The sequence below is a fragment of the Trifolium pratense genome, linkage group LG6 (assembly GCF_020283565.1).
Source record: "Trifolium pratense cultivar HEN17-A07 linkage group LG6, ARS_RC_1.1, whole genome shotgun sequence".
Classification (NCBI taxonomy): Eukaryota; Viridiplantae; Streptophyta; class Magnoliopsida; order Fabales; family Fabaceae; genus Trifolium; species Trifolium pratense.
The window spans coordinates 19,724,079-19,751,542 of NC_060064.1; the positions used below are offsets into that span (position 1 = coordinate 19,724,079).

Genomic DNA, 27,464 nt, shown 5'->3' on the forward strand with positions numbered 1-27,464 from the left:
TATTTTCTTTACGCAACTGTGTAGACTAATCTCTCAAGATAACTGATATTCATTCTAGCAGTTGACCTCTTGCAATAAAATATTCTTTTTTATACATACAAATTGAATGATAGATCAAATAGTTGAAAAATCACTTGTGTACACTGTTGGTATAAATGCATGTAGAAAAATACAGTTGCCACCAAAAAATACTAGAAGGAAAAGTTTCAAAAGTCAAATTCTATTATTGTAAAAAAAAAAAAGTCAAACACTATTTTTTTATTTTATAAAAAGTCTAAGTCAAACAATTTTCAAAAATAATGTGGATACTATATATTTTATCTTATATGTAAAAAAAACGGGCGCAGTCTAGGGTGGGTGAGTGTAATGGGTCTCTCACAGTGGGAGACTTACATTCACCCTTAGATCATAAAAATTCACATCAAACTATAATCAAGCTGCTTATCAAAAAAAAAATTTCCCCTTAAAAAAATAGTGTTTCCCCTTAAAAAAAATTTCCACACTATATTATTTCCCCTTTCACCTCTTCTTCATTGCCCTCTCTCTGTTTTTTCTTTTTCTTTCTGCAACAACACAATATTTCAATGGAGCACAACTTCTCAAATTTTAATGGAGCACAACTTAAAACAAATTTCTGAATTAATTCTTTAAAATTAATCTCCGTACAAAATTAATAAATTGATTTAAACATTGCACAGGATTATTTAACTTCACCCATTAAATAACTACCAAATTAAATTTCATGAGAAACTTGTGTTTTTGGAAAAAAAAAAGTGAAAGATAGTTGCTTCATGTATTAAAATCAAAGGAGAAGCTTGATGTTGCCAAATGCATCAAAATGAAATATATATATATATATATATATATATATATATATATATATATATATATATATATATATATATATATATATATATATATATATATATATATATATATATATATTATCATTCGATATGTTATTGAGATACATCAAAATTAACGGGTTGCATCTTTTTTTACATGTCGTTAATCTTTATGTGTCGCAATAACACATCAAATGATTTTGGATTTGTCCGAAAGTTTGACATAAATGATCTATATGATATAAACTTTCAATCCAACGGTGGATTTTATAAAATTTATATCGGTTAAAACGTTGTTGAGAGGTGTAACATTTTGTGTCAAACTAGTTTGTGTCATTTGATTCTGACCCTATATATATATATATATATATATATATATATATATATATATATATATATATATATATATATATATATTAAAACTAATAGAGTAGTCTTATCAGCACAAGGTGTGCCAAAAGAGACTACAAAAGTTTATAATGAACGTCAACCAATAAAATAACATGAATAACCGCTTAGTCGATTGATGCCCAAGCAGACAAAAAAGAGCTTACACTTATTTTGGTCCAACCTACTCGAATGAGAGATATCCAGTTTGAAAAAGAGAACTCTTCAATTTATCGCTAGCATGGAGAAATTCTCTAACTACTTTTGTATGAATCGGATATTCTCTACACATAACTGTAGAGATTAATCTTTTGAATTAGGTAAGATTACAATGAATAGTAACACTCTCCTTCAAGAGATAGATTTAATACATTCTAATAATTAAATATACGAACCTATAACCTCTAATTAAGTTAAAAGAATTTTATTTTTTTTGTTTAAAAGTTAATAGAGATTTCTTATTATTTTATCGTCATTTTATATTAACCCTTTGATTTTTAAGAGAAATAGGTTATGATAATTCACAGTTCGTCCGCGAGATAAATAAAATATAACTAAGAATTATTCCCATCAGAAATTGAACTCGAGTTCTTTCAAACTATTGTTTTAGGAGAAATTCATTAACCAAGTTAATATCGATTCTTATTATCTTATCTTGGTTAATAGAATCCCTAGCTAACATTTTAAACATGGCAAAATAAAAATTGTGCTTTTTGCAAATTAAAAGGCTTAATCATTAGAGACTTTTGGCTTTGCTAAATGCAAAAGCGATTAAGACTCTTGGTGTAGTGTAGTCATCAAGCATATGTCATTGGCATATATATGTTCTCTTATTGGTTTGCCTGCTAATTCGTTTATTTTAGTGCTTAAAATTCTAGAATAATTCTCATCACACTTGGACAATAACGATTAGATAAGTAGCATTTCACTTTCATCCCAGAATCAGATTTATTAATTATATTCCAACCCATTGGGAGTTCTTTTGAAATACATTTATGCTAATTTTTTATTTTGAAAGTGTGCTAATCTTGTTATTATATATATGTGTCCATTTGAAAGTATGATATATAGTCTTCCTTACTAATTTGATTTAAAAAAAATATAGATTGTAACATCTTTTAAATTTAAATAATCATGTTTTTGAATTACGACTTTCTTAAAAATAATCTGTGTATTCCCAACATTTTATACCAAAATAATTTTTTTTATATCATTGCATCTTGAGTCATGGGCGGAGCTAGGTTAGGGTTGGGACGGCCGCGACCCGTTACAAAATTTTCATTGTTAGTCATTATATATACTCGGTATACATTTTTTGTTAACTAATATGTTATATATACATATAATTGTTTCTCAAAATAAAAAATATACATTGTTGATATTTATTGCAATATTATAAGCAGCCTAGTGGTATAAGTTGGCGTGTCTTGTGATGAGAAAGTTGGTATATTATTGAACACATGTGTAAAATAATTTTACATTAACAGTATATATAAATTAAATTCATTATAAAATATATAAATTCTTGTAATAAGTATGAGTCAGAAAAACTCCCACATTATTCACTTAAAGCTTAGAAGTTTTATCCAAATTAATATCATGTGATTCATGTCTCATGAAATGTATCAAGCTATATGTATGAAACAATATGTTTAGAAATGTAAAAGATTATACTATATCTACAACATTTAATTCAAGTAAAGAGTAGTGGAAGTAAAGATTCAATAAAGCATAATTGGTTTGTAAGATTCCACCAAAAAGTGCTTTCATCACCATGCTCAAGTCAACAATTGCTTTTAGTCTTCTAACCACACATAGAACCTAGTGTATAAATTGCAAATGCTTGTAGAAAGTGTGTTGGAAAGGCATGGTCTAATGTAAAAATAATAATATTTTTGAAATTTGAACTAAGTTAGTGGATAGCTTTTTAAGAGTGAGAGATGAACTTTAGGAGAATTGGAAAATGGGGTTTGTCACTACTAAACCATTTGTGGATATTATAATTGGAACAAAATATTTTTTTAGAATTCAACCACAAAGAGTTTCTTTCTTAGAAAATGCTTAGTGTTTGTGTGCGTCACACAAGATATATAGAATTTCATAGAAACTTCCTCATATTAAAAATAATTATTTTGTCTATTATGTGGCATTGTTCAAATGACACTTTGCAAAGCTACATAGAAACCTCCTCATTTTAAAAAATTAAAAATTAAAAAAATTGTTGTCTTCATGATTCTTGCCAATTTAATTTTTGTTTCAATTATGTTGTGCTTTCTTTATCAAACAAAGTTTCTCTCAGAAATGGTAAATGTTTTGTTTCAATATATATAGTTGTTTGCCTCCTACTCTTACTCAAGATTTGAACATGTGTTACAATGCATGTGTGGCATTGCCAAAGTGCATTGTCCTTAAACATAACTCTATTTAAAAGAATTTTCTAAAATAAATGAGATATAAGATTGAATTGGTGGTTGAAATATGAGTTAAAATGTTGAATAATAAAAAGATGATCATTCGATTCTCAGTCCCAATATTTTTATAAGGTTAGAACCCACTTTAAAATTAAAAGTTAGAGCTTGTTTGGCTTAGTTTAGTTTTGCATTCTCTTTTCCTTCTAATAATAAGCTAATCCCACCACTTTTTTTTTTTTAGAGAAAGCTATTAAGAAAAAAAGGAACTTATTTTTCAGGGAAAAAAAAAGAGTTACTTATGATAAAGTTAATACGAAGAGCTTCCAACTACTTGTGAGATGCTTTTGCACTAAATTGTAAATTTCATCTTTAAATTTTATATTTATTTGTCAAATAGTTTAGTATCTAAAATTTTATTTTTTAAGATGAATAAATGGATGTACCTTAAACCTCAATCCTACATATTATATGTAGTATTCTTAAATAATGAATTGTATTCACAGGGACTTCATCTTCAAATTCTAGTCACACTATTTAGAATTTTTTTTAAGAGACCCAAATTTAATTCCATGACATCTGATTAAGAGACAACAATATCAATAATGTAAAAACTCTTAGTTCTCGCTCTTCTTACTCAAACCTAAAACCGCCGCCACCTTTTCTCCTACTCCAAAATTCAAACCATTCACTTCAAAATGTAGTCACTAAAGTGTGGTGGTACGACCAGGTGTCGTGACCCTCGGTTTCAGTTGCAAACGTCAACAAGGGTCGTGAACCCTACGAGGTCTTATAACTGAACCTATTAGTGATGTGGCCACCTTTCGTGTCTAGCGCCTAACTTCCTACCCGTTTCTGGTTTGCTTAGAGTAAATTTGTTGAATTTTGTTGACGGTTATTTGCTTCCGGGGTGGTTGTGTGCCTAGCTTGTTTGGTTGGTGTGTAACTTTGTTTTTTTGAGGTTATTGTTGTTTGTTCTCAAAGGCGGTGGATGGAGGCCAAGAGAAAGAGCAAGAGTTTTCAAGCAATCTAAGTCATACAATCACATTCAATCTCTCTAGCTCAAAGCTCTTTTTTAAGTCACTTTATTTGTATCATAATCTGAGTACCAATCTCTTTTAGAGTGCATTCATCTAAGCTTCTCTTTTGTATTGAGTCTTAAAATAGCTTAGAACCAAATCAATCACATTGTAATTGCTCAAGTCAATACGTGACTATTGATTGAGTGTTTTTTGGTCAAGGTGACTAGGAAAGTATAAAGCTCTAGGAGCTTTGGTAGTTGTTGATCTTAGGTCAAGATGAAAGAAGAATTGTAGATCGTGGATCTGTAACCTTTAAGTGATTCTAGTGGATAAACTCACATGTGGTGGGGACTGGACGTAACCCAAAGATTAGGGGTGAACCAGAATAACTCTTTGTGTTTATCTTCTTTCCCTTAACTTTTATTTTCTACAACTGATTTACACTGCACAAATCATTCTTAGAACGATCTCACTGTGCACAGATTTATTTTATTTACTAACATTTTATTTTGTGACTAAAGGTTAAATTTTAAAAGGGTCACAATTCAAACCTCCATTTTTTGTGAAAAACTTTGCTACTTCATACACAAGTGCATATTACTATCTAGTAGTTGGTACCAAAAGTGTTGAAACATCAAAACAACTAAGTGTTGAAACACCAAGCGCGTCAAAACACATCAAAATTCTCTTCAATTTGCAAGCAGTTCTGTAGTTCTACATCATCAAGGAAAGTGGAAAGAAACAACGTGAAAAACTGAAAATTGAGAAAATTTTTGTTTTTAAGTTTTGAGTTTGCGGTTCGGTTATCCATAGTTTGGTTCGGTTAACTGCGGTTCGGTTCACAGTTAGAGAACTGTCCTGAGATTAATGGTCCGGTTCGTCAACTTATAGTATGATTCGGTTATTTCCGGTTCGGTTCGTTGGTTCGGTTCACAATTAATAATGAATAATCCTATATTTAGGGGTCTTTAAGTTTCACGTGTGTAACATTTATGTCCTTTAAGTTTTTCATGCAACAAAATAGGTCATTTAAGTTTTTAACTTGTTGCACTGTTACCCTTCCAATATATTATCCTATGTTTACAAAACGCTGACGTGACTATTAATTATGATATCATGATGAATTTTAGGTTCAATCTGATGTGAATCATGAGCTTCAGACATATGAGACTCAGTTGAAAGGGAGGATAATTGAAAGAAGGGTAACAATGAATCAAGTTAGAAACTTAAATGACCGATATGTTAGCTAAAACATTTTAATAAGGACCTAATTGTTACCTAAAAAACTTAAAGGACTTAACTGTTACAAACGTAAAACTTAAAGGACTCCTGATACATGTGGCCTATTTTATATTAATTAATAATTCATAAATAATTGACCATTCTTATTAGTCCATAATTAATTAATTAAATAATTAAATCATCGGTTACACGTTTTAGGGAGCATTTTGCCTTTAAATAATTTAAATTAGGGTGTATTTTGTCTACTTATTTATTTTCTTTCTGAAACCCTAAATCTGAAAAACCCTAAACTCAGAAATTGTGAAGGCTGGATCTCTTCTTCCCCTCTAAATCTATCCCTAATCCGTAAATTTGTGAAATGAATCGCAGTGATACCCCAATAACAGAGAGTAGAAAAAGTAAGAAAAAAAATCGTTCAAGGAGATCTAGTGTCTATGGGGGTCTGAGCAAAAAAAATTATTTGCTCAATCGCAACTATGAAATAATAGATCTCAACAGATCTGTCAACACTTGCAAGAATTTAGGAAGACCTACTTGCAAGAATTTAGGAAGACCTTTTATCACCGGTGTTTCTACCAAGGTTAGTTATTTTAACTTCTCTATTTTCCCGACCTCTTTTTTTTCCTATATATTTTGTATTGCCATTATTTGTATTTAAAGTTATGATTTTGACACATTATATATATTATAGAGGAAACATATAATAAAGTTATGGTCCCAAATTTATTTCTGAAGACTCACATAACACGATAAAAATAAGAATCTTCAGATTTGGATTTTTCAATTTCTAGATTTGGGGATTTTCAAATTTTCGGATTTGGAAAAGAAGATTAATAGGGAAGAAAATTGCTCCCTGATTTAAATTATTTATAGACAGACTCTTTGAAATTCGTATCTTGTAGGTAAAATGTTCATTGAAGTTTGTAACCCATAAGATTTTTCTATTTCATATGATGTGTCACCAATAAGGGTGTTTGCGATGCGGATTGGATCTGTTTGAGGCAAAAAATTATCCGATTAAAAATACACACGCAGTTTGGTTCAATTTCAAATGACTAGAAAAAAAAGATCAGATCCAATTTAATGCGGTTTGGATCGATTTTTGAATATCCAAATAACAATTGGGTAATTTTTTTTAATATTAATAATAGAAAAACACGGTAAAGTTATAGATTTGACGCAGAGTATAACTTATAATATAAGTAAAAAATTAGTAAAAAAAAATCATTACATTTTAAATGTATGAAATAATAAATTAATGGGTTAATAACACTTTTGTCCGTGCCATTTGAGCGAGTTTTGGTTTATCCCTTTAATTTTTATTTTTAAGATTTCACCCATGTAATTTGAAGATTCCTTATTTTTAGTCTCTCATGGCATGTGACTGTCTTAAGTAGAAGATGTGGCACAATGTATAGATGACGTGACACGTTGTATCAACAATTGACATTTTTTAATATCTAACGTAACTCAACAATATTTTAAAAAATATATTAACTAAAATAAAGAGTTAATAGCGCTTCTGCCCCCTGCCATTTGAGTTTGTTTTGGTTTTCCCCCTCTAAAATGCCACAAAGTATTACAAGTGACTAATAATAAGAAATCTTCAATTTACATGGGTGAAATTGTAAAACAAAAATTTACAAGGGGGAAAACCAAAATTTGTCCAATTGGCTGGGAATAAAAGTGTTATTAACCCTAAAATAATGCATTAGTTTTAACTAATAAGTATTATTAAAAACCAATAAATAGTATACTAATGCAATATATCATAGATTCATAGTAATAGAAGAAAAAAAAGTATTAATGTTAATATATGCATTTTGGTTCGATTTAGTTTACTTTAAAAACAAAATACAAAGCCAGGTTCAATTTGAGTGATTGTCACAAAAGCACATACAAACACATTATATAAAATTCGATTTTTTGCGATTTTTGTTTGGATCATTTTGCGGCTTTAGTTTGAATAGATTTAGATGTGAGCACCCACCAACATGGACAAACTACAATATCATTTATCGGGATATCTCAACACTCCTAACCATAATTCTCGATGCATGAGGCATTTTGTGTGATATTATTAATTTTAAAGAAGAATTCACAATTTTTATAAATTTCAGATTCCAAATTGTATGATGCTGACAATTTTGATACTCATTTTGACAATTTATTCATTAAAGCAATGGAGAATTTATTTTAAAAGAACTCAAGTCTAAATGTTTATATTAGCACATAAAAATATGGATGATTAGGTAATCATAATCTTAAAAGATATTAGAATATATCGAGAATTCATTCAAGTGTAATTATCTTACATATATAATATCATATTTATTTTATAAAAAAATTAGAATTTTAATGTATTGCACATTTGGCGATCATATATGATTACTTTAATTTGCATTATCATAAAAACTTTGATTTAAATTTGATAGGTTAAAATTCTTTGTCCTCGTAACAATCGAGTCCACTATAATCTTCTTTTCCTTAAATTTTAAACTAAGAACCTTTAATTATACTAAAAAGAAAGATACAATTTTATCGAAACAATTTTAAACAAAAAATAATTTGAATTAAACAGTAAAAACAAAAGATAATTTGAATTAAATAGTAAATAAACTAAAGTAAAGTATACACATGGAATTTGTATTTTTGTGCTGAAATAATCACATGCTTAAATCAATCTAAATTATACTTCAAATCAAATCAATCTTTAAGTGAATGAATATTTTAAAAAGTAACATAGAAAAGCGACAAATAATAATGTCTAATATCTTCGCCAAAAAAATAAAATAATGTCTAATATCAAAAAGAAAGAGAAAAAAAAAGCCAGCAGACATACAACAATTCTCCAAAACATAAAGATTTTTAAATTGAAAATTACATTATTTTTTTTTTGAAACATTTTGAAAATTACATTATTATTACATGCTCAAAAACAAAATTTTGCATTATTACAATATTAAATAATAAATATTATCGTTATTATTTTATATTTATTTTTACCTTTTATAATTATTATTCTGTTCTACAAAATCGCATTTTTGTGTCACTGGTTTTTTCCATTTCCATTGAAGAAGAAACAACACTCGGTGCCGCCGTCACCACCACCACCACCGTTCTATGCGCCACCGTCACCACCACCACCACCACCACCCACCACCATCGTCGTTATCACAATCACCTTCATATTCTCCACAAAACAATACCTAGGGTTTCCAAAAACCCATCTTTATCGAATGATTGATCACTAAGGGTTTCCGATTTGAATGGCATTGGGAGATTTAATGGCATCACGTTTTTCCCAATCAACTGTTCTCATAGTTCCGAATCACCATGACGATTCCACCGCTACTGCTTTTTCCTCATCTGCTTCCGCCGCCGCCTTAAACGATGAAAGCGATTTCACTTCCGTTCCTCATCGCCGTGATTCTGAATTCACCGCTGCAAGTAGTAGTAGCACCTCCGGTTATGCTAATGCCGCCACTACTATGGCTTATTTACCTCAGACGAGTTTCTTCAATGAGCTTCGTCATGATGCATTTGAGCTTGAACTTCCTTCAGGTCCTTCCGATAGTGGTTTGGTATCGAAATGGAGACCGAAGGATAAGGTATGCTGGTACCTTGAGCTTTGTTTTTGATTCGGTTGTTTAGAGTATCTTGCGGTAACGTTTTGTTTTTCTGCATTTTTTATGTGATGAATTTGTGATTCACGGTTTTCTTTCTGTTTGAGTGGAAATTAGTGTCATAGAAATCTGAAACTGTAGAAAAAAAAGGATTTTTAGGCTGAAAACAAGGATTTTTAGGCTGAAAATGGTGTTTCTAGAATTCATATTGGCTAAATAATTGAGCTGAAAATGGTTCAATTATGCTGGAATTGCTTGACAAAAGTAGTGATTTTTGGAAATGAGGATTTTTACATTTGCTTATAAACATCAGTAGGTTTCCACTAGGAGGTGGTCTGTCACATGAATGGGAGGGTGCTAGTCTCTTAGGTTGGGAATAAGGTGGCAAGTGGATGACAGAAGTTGATTCTTGTGTAGAAAAAGTCAATAAATGCAGAAAAATGTATTGCTACAGCAATGGCCACACCTGTTGAAGTGCCGCATTGGTGGCGGAAAGTGTTGCAATGGCTGCCACAGACACACTGCTACGCTGCTGTCGCCCGCTACTGTGGTGCAATGGATGACTTAGGTTAGGAGGGGAGAACCGATTTTGTGTATTTGTACAATCATTGCTGTTAAGATGATGAGTTAAATTGTAAGATCGGATGACCTTGCTATGCCTGGAAAAGTCATATTGTATCTAAGATCGGTTACTGGTAGGGTTGTGGTGAGATTGCGCAGAAGATTGCTATAATGGTGAGATTGCTGATATCGCATGTAAGATCAAATTTCAGTACGATACAGGTTGGGTTGCACAACCCAGTTTCATGAACCCGTATTCCAATTTGTGCCCTAAAACAAATCAAATCTCAGCAGACAAACTCTGTTTAGACTTTAGAGACTCCCAATCTCTCTCAATCATCCTTGCTCTTCTAAACCAATCTCTCTCGGGTATCTTGACCCTCTCTGCTTTGTGCTCCTCTTTCCCAGCCTCTTTTGACCTCTCTTCGCATTTGGCCGGCAGCAACATTTTCAACTTGTAGCAGGGGTGGCTGGTTCTGATCCATCCTTCTGCGCTGATTTTGACGCCTCTTCAGTGACCCACTCTGTCTCTAGGTTAGAGAAAAGGATATAAAGCTGGGCCATTCAGACCAATTAATTCAAAAATAAAGAAAAAAACTAGAATAAGAAAAAGGTCATCTAATAATTTTGGGCATCCATCTAGTCAATTGATTGTTATATATTAAAAAACTAATAAGAATAAAATAAATAACAAAAATAAGTTTTTTTTTTTTTGAGTAAAAAAACAAGTACTATGTTATCATTTGTAATTCTCTGAAATGTATTCCGTATTATCTTTAATAATAATAACATTACAAATCTGAACTGTGCCAAAACACTGGTGTTTTTTATAGTGATAGTGTCTAGCATGATTGTTTTCCTTCATATAGAATTCTTACTTCTTACCAAGAATAAAGCAACATAAACATAGCTTATTTTCCTGTAACCTATTTTGGGGGCAGGGTAGCTCAAATCACATAAGTTCTCTCTCTCTCTCTCTCTCTCTCTCTCTCCCTCCCTCTCCCTCCCTATCTCTCCATTATAAATTTATTTAATATTCTGCTGTAACTAGGGAATTTTTCGTAATCTAGCTTTACACTGTAAAGATATATCAGCATTTTTTATTTTTTCCTAATAAGAAGAAATTTTCCTTTGAAATGTCTGTTTTTCCTTAAAAAATATTATAATCAATGTTTCTGAAAGAAAAACACACAAATATATATATATATATATATATATATATATATATATATATATATATATATATATATATATATATATATATATATATATATATATATTTAAGGCACATTCTTTGGTTTAACCCCTAATTTTGTTTTGCAGATGAAGACAGGATGTGTAGCCCTAGTATTATGTTTAAACATTAGTGTTGATCCACCAGATGTAATAAAGATATCCCCTTGTGCCAGAATGGAGTGCTGGATAGGTCTCTTATTACCTTTCCGATCTTGTTTGTACTATAAGTTACTTCCCATTTTTTGGCATTTCTTCATGTGCAGTTAATGTTTGGAATTAGCTTTTTGGCATTTCTTCATGTTCAGTTCATATATTTTTTTGCTTAAATAATTAGTTGAATTTACAAGTTCCAAATGCTGACAAATCCAAACTAATTGTAAATGAATTTTCTGCCTGTAAGGCATATAATTGCACGTTGTTTTACACTTATTTCTGATGGTTGGACTCTCAGATTTAAGTGTTTACATGTCTTGTCCAATTTTTTCCCAAGCTATGCCTGTTGACTCCCAACTTAACTGTTTTGAGTAGGTGCGACTTTGTTATTGAGAAATGCAAATAAAATGAAGAAGTAAAATCTTTGTAGCATGTTAAAATTCTGCACGTTTATGACTATGGTTATTGGCACAAACAACCTTTAATGCCTTACTTTCTTAACGCTGCAGATCCTCTTTCAATGGCACCACAAAAGGCATTAGATTTGATCGGGAAATCTTTGACCAGTCAGTATGAAAGATGGCAACCAAAGGTTGAGATGTTTAGCTTGCTAGCCTCATCTGCATATAAGCTTCTTAAATTGTTTTTTATCTCACCTTGTAGCGATATTTACAGGCACGTTATAAGTGTCAACTTGATCCAACATTGGAAGAGGTAAAAAAGCTTTGTACTACATGTCGTAGATATGCAAAGTCGGAAAGAGTTTTGTTCCATTACAATGGGCATGGTGTACCAAAGCCAACTCCTAATGGTGAACTCTGGGTCTTCAATAAGGTCAAATTTCTTCCTTCTTATCGCTCAAACCAATTTATTATCTAATCAATAAATTGTCACTCTGTTCTTGGTGGAAATGTTTGACCAGTAGACAGATATCTTGCTTCGTATTGGAGCTTCTTATATATATTACATATTCAGAGTTCCTATTGTCACAAAAATAAATTACTGATATAAAAGATGAAAATAGGAGGATTGAAAAAAGGAGTGATAATACACAGTTACACACATGTTGAATCTTTGGATAGAAGAAAAGTAGTGACAAGTATGGGATGGCAATAGGCGAGAAAGCAATTTTGCTATTTTTATCCAAGCAAAATGAATATATTGTATTTTAATTAGTGTACTTTTTAAGCCTTTTATTTTGCTAAAATATTTTGTCAGCATAGAGGTGGGGCGGTAGAGGTTAGGTAATCAGGAAAAGAAGAACTATGGAATAACCGGAAATTATTACTATTATAGTAAAGCTACACTTGATGTGAATGTTTATTTACCAGATATTCTGGAATAAGTTAACTCCAACTACTGAACCGTTGATTTCAAATCCATAAAATGTCCCTAGTTACTATATCATAATAATGAAAAGAAATTTATCATATTTTTATTGAGTTGAGTTAATGTAGTTCAAATATGTGGTTAATTACGTTCAGCAAACGATTAACGAATATACCAAAGTGTCGCGCCAAGTGTTGTCAATCACGAATCACGGAAAATAGTGGTTCGTACAGTGATATAGTGCTGCTATAGCCCGCTATTTGAGAACATTTTGTACTAAATAGCTTATCGTGGTTAATAAATACTAGGTATATTTGAACACCTGAAAATTATGTATATTTGAACACAATCTGGATGGTTAATCGATATATGTATATTTGAACACCTAATTATTTTAGTTATAATAACGTTCACAATTCGTGGTTAATTGTGTTCACTGTGTGGTTAAGAAGTTGATGCACCTTATAATAACCATCCGCTGAACTGAATAATTAACCACATTTGAAGTGCATTAACCATCCAATTTGATGTCAAAGTTCAATGTCAAATTTGTGTCCTTTGTCATTCTCATTTTCGTTCTTGCAGAGCTATACCCAGTATATCCCTTTACCACTCAATGATCTGGATTCCTGGCTGAAGACCCCATCAATTTATGTTTTTGATTGCTCTGGGGCTGGTAAAGTTGTGAATTCCTTCATTGAGGTATTCATTCAAAATCATGTTTATTGAATACTATATATGAAAACTTCAATATATCGGTTCTGATTTTGTAATTTTTTTCTTCTTATTTGGACTATGAATTTTTTTTGCTGGCCTTGTTATTGATAAGCTTCATGAATGGAGTGCTTCTAACTCAAACGGGTCTCCAAGGGATTGCATTATGCTTGCAGCATGTGAAGCGCATGAGACTTTGCCCCAGAGTGTAGAATTCCCAGCTGATGTATTTACAGCTTGTCTTACAACACCTATAAAGATGGCATTGCGATGGTGAATATTCTCCCATTAATTCTGGCCTAGTATCGTCTTTAGAATGTTTCATATCATAAACTTTCGGGAAGGTTTAGTGTATCTTTTTTTTGGGGTAAAATAATGCTTTGCACATGTAATTTCAAATATGGCATGCTTTTGTGATGTGATTGGTATTAGTTTAGTCTTTCTTTAGTCTTTGTATGTTTTCGCAGAGTGATTCCTTACTAACTCTGATTGCTTTTATCTAGTGCCATTTCATGATGACAGGTTGTATACATCATTACTGTTTAGGGCATATTTTATTATGTAATTTGTTCCTCGAGGTTGAGGGTATTTTTGTTGTACCAGCCTATTATTACCGTGTTAATGTATTTTAGCTGGATTTATGCTTGTGCTGATATAAAAATGTCACTGGTACTGACGGTTTTACTAAGTTGATTTTTGTTTGACTATGCTTTTTTCATTACTAAGCTTGGTATGGAAGTTATGCATGAACGTAATGCTCATAATTTCCCTCTTGACCCAGTTAATAGTTGTCACTTTCTAAATCATGAACTTTTGAATAGTTGAAACATTTATTTCATTATTAAATGTTCAATGAGTTTTTATGTATTTTGTCTCTAGGTTTTGTACTCGATCATTACTTCGCGACTCGTTTGATTATTCACTTATAGACAAGATCCCTGGCCGTCCAAATGACCGAAAGACACTTCTGGGTGAATTGAATTGGATCTTTACAGCAGTAACTGATACGATTGCATGGAATGTTCTTCCTCATGGTAGGTCTCAACCCTCCCCATTCTTACTGCTGACTTCTTCAATTTCCATGGTGTATTTTCAACGCAGGTATTTGGCTACCAATTTTGGTTGGTCTCTTTTATAGTATATTGATATTTACTTTGTCCTGCAGATCTTTTTCAGAGACTGTTCAGACAGGATTTGCTTGTTGCAAGTTTGTTTCGAAATTTTCTACTTGCTGAGCGAATTATGCGATCTGCAAATTGTACTCCTGTCTCCCACCCAACACTACCACCAACCCATCAACATCATATGTGGTATTGTTGATGATTGTTGTTATGATATTGCTATGTGCTGATAAACTTTATCATCAGAATATGTTCTTAATGCATGCTGCAGGGATGCATGGGACATGGCTGCCGAGCTCTGCCTTTCTCAACTTCCTTCATTAGTTGAGGATCCTAATGCAGAATTTCAGGTAATTTGATAGTTTTTATTTATACCTCTGATGTAAATTTTCCTTCTGAATTTGAATATTAAATATAGAAAGTTGGTTCTGGTATTCTGGTTTTACTAGGAACAATAGCATGAATAAATATTGTTATTAAGTTTTTAACTTACCTGATGAAGTATATGACTGTTCTATTTCAGCCTAGTACATTTTTCACAGAGCAGTTAACAGCATTCGAGGTTTGGCTTGACCATGGTTCTGAGCATAAGAAACCACCCGAACAGTTGCCTATAGTTCTTCAGGTACATCACATGGTCTTAGTCTTTTTTACCTTTGGAACCATTGTGTTGGTTTCTAATACCCTTGTTATGTAGGTTACTGTTCCTTGATTAGGTTTTTGGTATTTGAATTATGTTTTTGCTGGCTAAAACTTTTTCAATTTGGCTGATGATGATAATTATCATTCTTCTGAAGGAAATTTGATAAAAATATGTATTTATTGCAAGCATTTTCTCTTAGCTATATGTCTAGATTCCAAAGTAGAAATGCCAAGGGATATTTTCCGGGTTCATTATTCAGCCAATGGAGATGCTATTGGAAATTTATGAGGACAAGTTGCTGCTTCTCAAATTGTTCAATTACTGGGGTTTTGTTGCAAGTTTTTGATTCCGAATTATTTTGCTTTCTCTTTATTCTGTTTAGCTTCGGTAATCATACTAGACTTGCATGATGACTGATTGTGTTGTTTTTCTATAATTTTTTTGGTTAATCATGCTCTCTGGGAAAATTGTTTGGCATTTGTTCATATCTTTGCATACATTCATAAGTAGTTCTGTTCCTATTTCAGGTTTTACTTAGTCAATGCCACCGATTTCGCGCCTTAGTACTCCTAGGACGATTCCTTGATATGGGCCCATGGGCTGTGGATCTGGTAATTCTTTCACAATTCATCAAATTTTGTTGCAGTTTTTATCTATTTTCAAAAGCATTGTTATTATATTATAATAATTGGATACTGAGTTTTTATATGTAGGCATTATCTGTTGGAATCTTCCCTTATGTTCTGAAGTTGTTGCAAACAACCACCCCTGAACTACGTCAGATTCTTGTATTCATATGGACAAAGATTCTTGCACTTGACAAGGTACTTTTGGAGGATCTTAATTTTGTCTTAAATAGAATGTCAATTCTTGTTATTATTTTCCTTCAGATGTAGTTCTGGATTAGCTGAAAAAGTAAAAGATAGAGAATAGAAAAGGAGGGAAATAAACATCAAGGGCCAATATGAAGTTGCTCAATTGTTCATTTCCCTATTATTATTATTTTTTTGTGTAGGCAGACTGAAATATTTCTTTTCTTTTATGATAAACCTTTAATTGGCAGTTGATCATTTTATGGATTGAATGCCTGAATTATGAAAAATGTAAATTGTGCAATCAAGTCCCAATGAAACAGTCAACATAAGTGCTTGATATACAATAGAATCAATGAAGGAATAATGAGAGTATTACAAAAACTCATATTTTGTCCACTAATATGTATTTCCTATTTCCTATTTTATTTTTTCCAATTTGGGCTAGAAACTCTCCATGTGGCATGTCTACTATATATTATACATTGATTGTGTTCCATTGCTGGGTTGCAGTCATGTCAGGTTGATCTAGTGAAGGACGGAGGTCATATCTATTTTATGAAGTTTCTTGATAGCTTGGAAGCATACCCAGAGCAACGTGCAATGGCTGCTTTTGTTTTGGCTGTGATTGTGGATGGTCATAGAAGAGGCCAAGAAGCTTGTATTGAAGATGGTTTGAGCCATGTCTGCTTAAAGCACCTGGAGAGTTCATCTCCTAATGATTCACAAACTGAGCCCCTTTTCCTTCAATGGCTTTGCCTGTGTTTGGGGAAATTGTGGGAAGAGTTCCCAGAGGGGAAAATAATCGGTTTGCAGGGACATGCAACTTCTATACTCGCTCCTTTACTATCTGAACCCCAGCCAGAGGTTTACTACCTACTTATTGGCTCTATTTATAGTTTCCAGATGATTACTGTTTCGGTATATAAACAGCTGAGCCATGTAATTTGTTGCTCAGGTTAGGGCATCTGCTGTTTTTGCACTGGGTACCCTTGTCGACGTGGGATTTGATTCATGTAGAAGTGTTGGAGATGAAGAATGTGATGATGATGACAAGTTTAGGTCCGAAGTTAGTATAGTTAGGAGTCTGTTGAGTGTTGCTTCAGATGGGAGTCCATTGGTGAGGGCAGAGGTAGCAGTTGGTAGGTGATGAAACATCTGAACGTTTATATTTATTTTGAATGTTTTTATGAGAAGATTTTTTGTTCTTATGATTAGATGTAAAATACTGATTGTTTGTTTAGTGATTATTTATTTTAGAAGTAGAATGATCTTGAGAAATTCTTAATTATATGCAAATGAGTTCCTAATAGCTAGTTATATCAGAACTTTGTAAACTTGCATCTAAAACCTCCGCACCCACCCACCCACAATTGTTTATACATATGTATGTATGTATGTAAATTTATGTCTGTTTGTTGTTTTCTCTAATTTGTTAATAATGACAGCCTGTCGTTTTGTTTGATGGTTGGCATGTAACATTCTCCTAGATAACTTAATTTTGTCTTTATAGTATTAAGTGTGGGCAGGATCTGGAAGATATTTTACTGAAATGGATTTTTTTTTTCAACTGTCAGCTCTAGCACGCTTTGCTTTTGGCCACAACAAGCACCTGAAATCTATTGCTGCTGCATATTGGAAGCCTCAGACTAATTCTTTGATAAATTCCTTGCCGTCACTGGCTAATATTAAAGATACGGATGGTGGATATCCTAAACAGAGCCAACATGTGGCTCATGGTGGTATTGTTTCACCTCAAATCGGTCCTCTAAGGGTTGGGAGTGATAATTCTAAAGTAATTCGTGATGGAAGGGTCTCTTCAAGCAGTCCTCTTGCTAGTTCTGGAATCATGCATGGGTCCCCATTGTCTGACAATTCGTCTCATCATTCTGATTCAGGAATATTGAATGACGGTTTCAGCAATGGAGCGGTTAACAACTTTGGGCCGAAGCCTTTGGACAATGCGTTGTATTCACAATGTGTACTTGCTATGTGTACTTTGGCAAAAGATCCATCTCCTCGAGTTGGGAACCTGGGTCGTCGGGTACTGTCCATAATAGGTATTGAACAAGTGGTAGCAAAACCATCGAAGCCTTCTAGTGTCCGGACTAGTGAAGCTATTGTTTCTCCTAGTCTTGCTCGCTCATCTTCTTGGTTTGATATGAATGGCGGTAGGTCTCACTTTTATTTGATTTAATTATTAACCTTTCTAATGGTGTTTGGTAATGTTTATCTCTTTGCATCATTTTTTTATGTCTTGAATTTCTGCTGCCATGTTATTTGCTTTATGTTTATAATTGAACCCTGCTCTGGTAGGACACTTGCCTCTAACCTTCAGAACTCCTCCAGTTAGTCCTCCTCGCCCAAGTTATATTACTGGAATGCGTAGAGTATGTTCATTGGAGTTTAGGCCTCACCTGATGACTTCTCCAGACACTGGACTAGCTGACCCACTTTTAGGATCTGGTGGAGCTTCTGGGACTTCAGATCGCAGTTTTCTTCCTCAATCAATTATATATAATTGGAGCTGTGGGCACTTCTCCAAATCACTTTTAACTGCTCCAGATGATAGCGAAGAAATTTTAGCTAGAAGAGAAGAGAGAGAGAAAATTGCATTGGAGCACATTGTGAAATGCCAGCACTCTGGTTTGTATTTCACCTTTTTTTGGTTCAATTAAGCAAATCCCTTACAGTTTCCAGTTGATAAATTTATGTCATTTTATTCTGTCAGCTGTTACTAGGTTAACAAATCCAATTGCTAAATGGGACATAAAGGGTACACAAACAGTGTTGCTACAACCTTTCTCTCCTATAGTGGTAGCTGCTGACGAGAATGAACGTATCAGGTATGAAAAATTCGTCAATACTATTGTTAATTTATTGGATACTGTTATGAAGATGGACATGGCTTTAGGCATGGAGCATAAGTCAACTTATGTGTTCTTTGTAAATGTTAAGAGAATAAATTTAAAGAGTTAAATGTGAGCTGCGACAAATTGCTAAGGGATATAAATTTCCAAAATGTTTCCAATTTCTGGGTTGGTAGAACTCAGAAAGATTCTCAGGTATAAGGGCTTAGGTCCCATTCGGGGTGGTTGTGAGTTTTTGGTTTTGAAAGTTAATTTTGAAAACAAAACCTGTCCGGGTAAAATGGGGTCAAGGTTGTGTTTTACATAATTTCAAAACATTATTTCCCTAAAACTCAACCTCAAAAATAGGTTTTTTGTTGGTAGTTTTCAATTTTCATGCTAACCATCGTTTCTTTCATCTTCCTCCCTTTGGACCTTCATCATCTTCCCATACTTTTGCATACCTCCAACGTTGTCCCTATTAAGGGCGGTGTTTGAGTGTTGAGGATATATTCTCTGTGTAAAGCACATATTTGTGAACCTCTTGATGTAAAACGTGGTGGAAGTGCAAAGCTCTTCCATTTTTGAGTGAGCAGTGGATTAGCCGATTGATGGTGCAGATCCAGTTGCAAGCTGAGTTTTTTATCAGATCTTTCTTAGAATATGATATTCACCTCTCAATCGTTTGGGTTTTATCTTGTGATCTTTGTTGAATCAATTTTAAGGTTTTCATTTCCTCCCACTGATGTGAAACTTTTTTTGTTGAATTGATTTTTATTTTTTTATGGATTATGGGTTTGTGGTTTTGCTTTTATTGATGAAAAAGGGGTTATGATTTTCCTTGTATTGATGCAAATGGAGTTGTTCTCCTGTGTTGATGAATCCATTTTCTATATTGTTATTGTATTTGTTGAATCAATTTCAAGCCTTCCATTTCCTTCCCCTGATGTGAATCTTTCTTCGTTGATTATATATTTTTATTTATTTTTGAGTTTGTAACTCAAAACTGACACCGGTTTCGTTTTTCTAAAATCTCAAAACATAAAACAGAACACCACCCGGAACGGTGCCTTAGGAAACTAAACCACCAGCATTCTTAATCCTATAGGCAATAGGAATTGTGTTTGGACTATGTCATAATATTTTTCTGGTTTTGATTAATTGATTACTGTTAGTCTTTGTATTGCATCATATTAAATTCTGCTGTGACTAATGTACTTTGGAGTTTTGCACAGGATATGGAACCACGAGGAAGCAACACTACTTAATAGTTTTGATAATCACGATTTTGCTGACAAAGGAATTTCTAAGCTCTGCCTGGTGAATGAGCTTGATGATAGCTTGCTTCTTGCTGCTTCATGTAATATTATCTACTGTTTAATAATATATTATTCCATTTCTAAATTATCAGAATAATAAATCTTGTGGAATCTTATTGCAGCTGACGGAAACATCCGGGTTTGGAAAGACTATTCCCTAAGAGGGAAACAGAAGCTTGCCACTGCTTTCTCTTCAATTCATGGTCATAAACCTGGTGTAAGAAGTCGGAATGCAGTTGTTGATTGGCAACAGCAAAGTGGTTATCTGGTATATGGTTCTTCTTTGAATATTATGCTTTGGAATAGGGGATGTTTTCCTCTTCCCTACCAATGTTCTAAATTAGAACTCTGATTTTTCCCTTACGCTTTTATGTTAATGACTTGTGTTGTTTCATGTTACTCCAATGCATTTACCAGTATTCATCGGGGGAGATGTCATCAATAATGCAGTGGGATCTTGATAAAGAGCAGCTTGTTAATACTATACCTTCATTATCAGAGTGCAGTGTCTCAGCCTTGGTAAGCCTGCTCTATGCTGACATTTTTCTTTGGTGAATATTATTTTTGCTCAAATTATTATAGTATTATAGGTATAAGCTAATTAGCCTCGGTAAGCCTGCTCAGCTACCTATTTTGTTAGAGCTCTTAACGGGTGAATCTATTATGTTTTGTTAGCCGTGAAGTTTAATGATAATAATACCAAACTTATGTAACTGTACTGTCACTTAGAAACCTCGCTCTCCCCCTCTTTCTTTTACTATGGCTTCTTCAAAATTAGTGTTGCACTAGAACTAGAAGTCTTAAAAGTTACGGCTTTGTTGATCTTCTATTTATTACAGCTTTGTTGATCTTTTGTTTACTTCTCTGAAGTTTAATTCTTTAGCTGTCCCTGCTGTCATACTTCATCATACTGACCCTCAATTCATTTTTATTAAGTCTATAAGATAGAGAATTTGGCCTAATGGTTTATGATTTTTTTCAAATTTTGAAACTCAGCACACGGGTTGATCATTTTCCAGTTGAATTCGCACAACTTTGGGTTGCATATTTGATGTGATTTTCTTTCAGTAACATATAATTAAATTATGACCCAAACCCTCTGATTTATGTACTATTGTATTTTAGGCTGCTTCTCAAGTTCACGGGGGTCAGTTTGCAGCTGGTTTTATGGATGGTTCTGTAAGACTTTATGATACCAGAACACCTGAAAAGTAAGCACCTCAGTTGAATTGCTTCCATCATGATGGAAAATCATGGTTACTGGTTATCATTAACTGATGAGATTGATTTGAGCAGCATTGTTATTTATTAGCTCCTACATGTTCTTATGATGTTATGCTTCTATGTTCAGTTCTTATGATGTTATGCTTTTATGTTCAGACTTGAACCATATTGATCAATCTAGTATCTTAAGTTTTATCTAAGACGTCTAGACCATTTTAAGATTCAGTTTGAAATCTTCCATGTCTCTTAATCTGTCACTTTAATGACTAACGACTATTGACAATGATGTTTCTTAGGCTCGTATGTGGATTACGGCCACACACACAGAGAGTAGAAAAAGTTATGGGGATTGGATTTCAACCTGGGTTAGACCCTGGAAAGGTAAAGAAAAAGATTCATATTTTTCATTATTTTGACCATAGCAGAAATTCAGTGACTAATGAATTTGATTTGATGTGGATGATGAAATTATGTGTTTTCCTTCAGTTGGTTAGTGCTTCTCAGGCCGGGGATATTCAATTTCTTGATATAAGAAATCATAGCAGCGCCTATCTCACCATTGAAGCTCACCGGGGCTCACTCACAGCTTTAGCAGTACATAGACATGCTCCAATTATTGCCAGTGGTTCTGCCAAACAACTCATTAAGGTTTTCAGCCTTGAGGGTGATCAACTGGGCACCATTCGTTACTATCCTACTCTAATGGCCCAGAAAATTGGTTCCGTGAGCTGCCTCAATTTCCACCCATACCAATTACTACTTGCTGCTGGTGCTGCAGATGCATGTGTCTGCATCTATGCCGATGACAACACTCAAGCAAAATGAATCCACAATTTTTCCCTTGAAGATTTCATTGGTTGTCTCCAGCTGAGAAGAGTCCATCAGATATCTCTCAGGAGTGCATCACAGTTGTATAATCCTGTGATGATGCTTTAGTTCCTCTCTGCTGTGAATACATCTGAAAATATTTGGTAGGGATAAATTATTCTGGCAGTGTATGCAAGATATTCATTAGCCTCCATGTCAGATGGTTGCACTTGACATGAAGAAAGAAGCATATCGGAGGCTCCGACAAATAAGGTCATGTTCGTATATGTGTGTAAATATCATTTTATCCATAATTAATTTTTATTCCTGTTTTGTGTGTTGTTGTCCACCCTTTCATTATTTGTAAATTTTATCTGAAAACATAATTTAGTTTGCTGACAGATGTGGGTGATTGACTCCTGTAAATCGGGATCTTTCATTCATATGATTGTAGTTTATGTTGTGACTTTTTTACCTTTGCTTTGAGCAACATGTAATTAAATTCAAGTTTGTTCAGTGTGCAATTTATTCTCAGATTACAAGTTTAATAATTAACATCTCTGGGGATAAGGAGGCTGCGATACTATAGTTGGTATACTCGGTATCTATGATGGTCTGTTTGATAAGACATTTTTTAGCTTAAACTCCGTTTCATAAAATGATACTATAGTTTTGTTGATTCTAATGATAAAATGATATTTTTTAGTAAAATATGTCTTATTTGGATTGTCTGCAATTTTTAAGAAAACGATTAGTTTCGTTGATTTTAAAAATAAAATGATTTTTTTTAGTAAACTCCTTATTAATTATAATTAGTAGGGTAGTTTGATGAGTTGAAAACTTGAAATACAACAAATAAATATATTCGTCAAAAAAAAAATCTGTATGAATTTTTTAGTAAAATCATTATTAATTATATTTAGTAGAGTAGTTTTTTTTTTTTTTTGAAGGAATTTAGTAGAGTAGTTAGATGAGTTGAAATAAATATATTTGTGGAAAAAATTAATTTTCCATAGCTATTTTAAAGTGACAATAATATTTATTTTAAGGTGACAATAATATTGAGGCAAAAATATTGCAAATAAGATACTCTTTATGAGACGAAAGGAGTAATTGTCATTTTTTTTATGTGTTCACAATTTATTTTGACTAGTTTATAGCCTTTTTTTGATAAGGTAACAAACAAAGTAGTTTATAGCTGTTTTTTTTTTTTTTTCTCTCTTTAAGTTTACTTTTGTTAAATCTTAAAGGAAAAAAATTAACTATTAAACATATGTTTTTGTCGGTTTATATTTATAAGTTAATTTAACTGGTAAGTTTATTAAACATTATAAATTTAATCATTTAGTTTACTCGCTACTAATTATTTAGAATATCTCTTTGGCTATCAACTCAAAGAGTAAAGCTGCGGTAAGATATGGAGGTTTTTATTCCTCTTGAAGCTTTGAACTGACTAATTGGAAACTAATTGTCTGGTTGACCTCGAACTGAAAGGGACAGGCTTTTCTCTTTCCAGAGGATTTCGTAACAAAAAAAAGTGCTCCTGACCCGAATATCTTGAACTCAAATAAAAACCAAGTTTTCATACCAGGAAATTGAAGATGTGCCAAATCATTCTCTATTGAATCTCAATCTAAAGAAAAATTAAACTGATTCCACTTGACTTATAAGTTAATTTACCGCGGTCAAGCCTAGTAGAGCTCCTAGTCCAACAAGACGAGCTTATCAAACATATGTTATAAGCTGCTATTCACTATTTTTCTTGGCCAAACATAGCCTATATATATATATATTTTACACATGTGCTTTGAAAGCCTTTGACGTTACCTCCTCTGATCAGACTACTTTGGTTCGTTCTATTTTGAAGAAAAATAAAATTGTGATGCCTTAGGTTAGAAACTATACCTTAAAAAAAGTCAAAGTCTTCTTTTATAATAATGTCTCAGGAGATCTTGCAAGTAATTTGAGTAGAGATTTGAACATTGAAATTGCCAAGGATCTTGAAGTGTCATTAAAGGACTTCTAAATTTGATTATGAGTGTATCCTTGATAAAATGCTTCATCAAGTAAATTGTCAGTTTTGAAAGCAAAATCACTCACTTTTGTGGGTAGGTATTTTGGCTCAATATTTACTAACTAGCATTCCTGGTTATGTGATCCAATCAAATAGAATCCCAACATCAATTTGTGCTGCAACCGGCCTTTAATACGGTTTGACTAGGTTGGTGGTTTGACTTTGATTGCGGTTTAGTCCCGATTCAAATAAGGCGGTTGAGTGATGACCTAGAGATCATGCTGGTTTCACGTCCTGTTCGGTTTTTAAAACATTATGATACTGTTTTGAAGTGCTTCTTGGTTACTATTTCTAACATCTGTTATGTTTTTTACAATTACAGTCTGACATGGATCCCAAACCAGACACCAATCAGTCTCTCATTTACAAGCCAACTGCAAAATTTGTGCCAAAGACAACCGTCTCTCTCTTGGCAAATATGGTCAGTAATTAATTACACACACATAGTACTGTTCTTTTTCTCATGCATATGAATCTTAGATTTTTTGAGATGGTTGAGAGTCATATTAACTATTAAGCATGAACAATGGTTATAAGCGAGGGCAACTCGTATACCCATAAGTTAGCATATAGAGTTAAGTTAGGTCCAAATCTAAATTCTAAGAACATTACCTTCCCAAAAGAAACATACCAGCAGGCCACTCAACCTTGTAAGACGGCACAGCAGAACACGGAAGAGGACCAAAAAGCTTTAACACTATCCACAATGAATGCTGATAGATAATCCTTATGATGGATATAACTGGAGAAAATATGGACAGAAGCAAGTAAAAGGAAGCGAGTATTCTCGAAGTTAGGACTGTTCATGGTTCAGTTCGGTCAAAGAACTGAACCGAACCGAACTGAACCATAACAATGGTTCGAAAAAACTGAACCGAACCATTAACGTATATAGCTGAACCGAACTGTACTTATGTTTGTACATTGTTCACCAGGAAAAATGAGAATCAATCCAATTAAGGAGCAGTATCAGAGGAAGGTTTATTAGAGCCACGCATTGTGATGCAAAGTTATGTGGATTTTGAAATCCTTGGAGACGGCTTTCGTCGGAGGAAATATGGACAGAAGGTGGTAAAGGGAAATCCATATCCCAGGTTGATACTTCTTATACTTTTGTTCTTCAAATTAACGTTTATAAATTACTTGTTTCAAGGTTACTTGTAAAGGAAGGTTCTGAATTATGTTAGGCATTACTCCTAAATATTGAGTGAATGGTCAATTTCATACTAAAATGTATCAATCACTCAAATTAGTGTTGAAATTGTAACATGTCAATAAAAAAGAAATTCATCTATTAAGTTCAATAATTAGAGAGTATGATGCGAAATGTTAAATAAAGATTTGACACTTGACGTGGACTCCACGATGAATGAGTGTGGAAAGCGATAGATGATCCAAAATCATTTGTGACTAGATACGAAGGAAAGCACAACATAATGTGACACTCAAGAACACAGTTGCATAGCAATGGTGTCTTATGAAAAAGATTCATAGGCTTTCTCTTAGTAAAGATAAACCATATACTACTCTTTTATTAATTAACAATAACATTATAGTTATGTTCCGCAGTCGATCATACTTGAACAAGAGTTGTCCTAAGATAAGTGACATCTGAATAAGTCGTTGTGTTTGTGTTATACCTTTTCTCGTAAAAAAACAACAACATTATAGTTGTCTTTAAAAAGAAATATGTTATAATTAGTAGTAATGGTACCACTGTTCTTCATACTACATTATTTATCCATCGTTTCTTTTTTTAAAAAAAATAAAAAATAAAAAATTGGAACATGATACATATGGTAATACTGCAATCACCATGAGGTTCAGCTATTTATTAGAGCTTTCCTCTGGCTCATAGTATTTATCTTTTAATGTAATGTGCATACTTTAAGAAATTATTAATATACCGATAAGATAGTAGTTTAACCAAGTGAATGTAATTAATGGGCACTTTTTTAGGATGAATTATTTGTGAGAATAGAAGTCTGATTGCTCATCGAGAGTAGTGAGTAGTTCCGGTATAAGCATTCATCCACCTTGTTGATCTATCATCCATTGATCCTAAGCTATTCAGAAAACAAGTAATTAACTCCGTATAATTCTAACCTTGGTATACCAAGCCCTAGTATTTTAGTATCTTATTCGATATAATAGTAGTAAAGAAAAATAGATCAATAAGATACACTAATGAGTAACAATAACAGACACATTTTTTAAAAGACAAGTAACAATTACAGTAGGACTAACTACCCTATCCAAACAAAAGAAAATTTATAACACTTCGTATTGATTTATCTATAATATCGATAGGAGTATGCATAACTGAATCGGAAACATTAAAACTGTGGAATTAAAATTGTTCTACAAAAGATAGTATGAGCAAATTACCAACAATACATTATCCAAAATACGTGAAATTGAAGCCCAAACGACGGGAATTTCGTTGGCTTTCCAGACATGTAAATTCCATTAAAAACGAAATTACGATTTGACAAATACAGCTTAATTACTAGACATATGTCTAAATGAAATTATGCAGAATTTTTTACCTTCCTAACTCTAACTTCAACTTTTCTTTAATTCCCTTAAAACTCCACCTTCTAGCGGCACAAACAATTGACATAAGCAAAAAAACTCATTCTGATCTTCATTACACAAAACTCACCAAATTGAACATAAAACAAGCATGCAATCTACTTCATATGTTCCTAAGGTCAATTAGAGTAAGGTTTGAGCATTTATTCTTCACCCCCTCTTCTTCCAACTCACGCCATCTCTCTCCCCTTCCTCCCAAATTTCATCCATTGTTACCAACATTGCATGTGCAATCCATCTTGACATAGGCTTTGGAAGGGTGATTTAATACGTAAGTGTCTTAACGTCATTCAAGGAGCTTTGGGGCTGTTTGTAAGAAAATTAAGTTGGAACTCAAGCTTTAGGGATTTATCCATGACTTCACCACATCTTCAATCAATCAACAAGGGTAATTTTCAAGAGTAATTCGTTTGTCACATATGTTCAATCTTTTTTTAGGGGTTTCCCTAGAGATCTTTAATCTCAAGTGTAAATTTGTTAAAATCTCATTTTAAATC

General features: G+C 32.9%; 1 protein-coding gene across 2 annotated transcripts; it reads left to right on the plus strand.

Annotated features, from left to right (window-relative positions):
* The first annotated feature begins 8,902 nt into the window (after positions 1-8,902).
* Positions 8,903-22,822, plus strand: LOC123892973 (regulatory-associated protein of TOR 1-like). 2 transcript variants are annotated; one of them, XM_045942888.1, is made up of 23 exons: positions 8,903-9,515; positions 11,415-11,517; positions 11,990-12,072; positions 12,156-12,314; positions 13,395-13,511; positions 13,639-13,796; positions 14,403-14,557; positions 14,689-14,833; positions 14,916-14,994; positions 15,168-15,269; positions 15,815-15,898; positions 16,001-16,111; positions 16,613-16,966; positions 17,058-17,241; positions 17,677-18,270; positions 18,416-18,745; positions 18,831-18,945; positions 20,184-20,308; positions 20,390-20,535; positions 20,685-20,786; positions 21,393-21,478; positions 21,788-21,872; positions 21,978-22,822. In XM_045942888.1, exons 1-23 carry the CDS (start codon positions 9,174-9,176, stop codon positions 22,314-22,316), a joined length of 4,098 nt encoding a protein of 1,365 aa, XP_045798844.1. In that variant the 5' UTR covers positions 8,903-9,173; the 3' UTR covers positions 22,317-22,822. The 2 variants fall into 2 exon arrangements, with proteins under 2 accessions (XP_045798844.1, XP_045798845.1); XM_045942889.1 differs by having other exon boundaries at positions 8,935-9,515; positions 18,449-18,745.
* The last annotated feature ends 4,642 nt before the right edge of the window (positions 22,823-27,464 follow it).

Coding starts and splice junctions, on each gene's coding strand:
- LOC123892973 (XM_045942888.1), top strand. CDS start 9,174: ATGGCATTGGGAGATTTAATGGCATCACGTTTTTCCCAATCAACTGTT. Junction 15,270..15,814: donor AGTTGCCTATAGTTCTTCAG/GTACATCACATG, acceptor TTCCTATTTCAG/GTTTTACTTAGTCAATGCCA. Junction 20,787..21,392: donor AGTGCAGTGTCTCAGCCTTG/GTAAGCCTGCTC, acceptor ATTGTATTTTAG/GCTGCTTCTCAAGTTCACGG.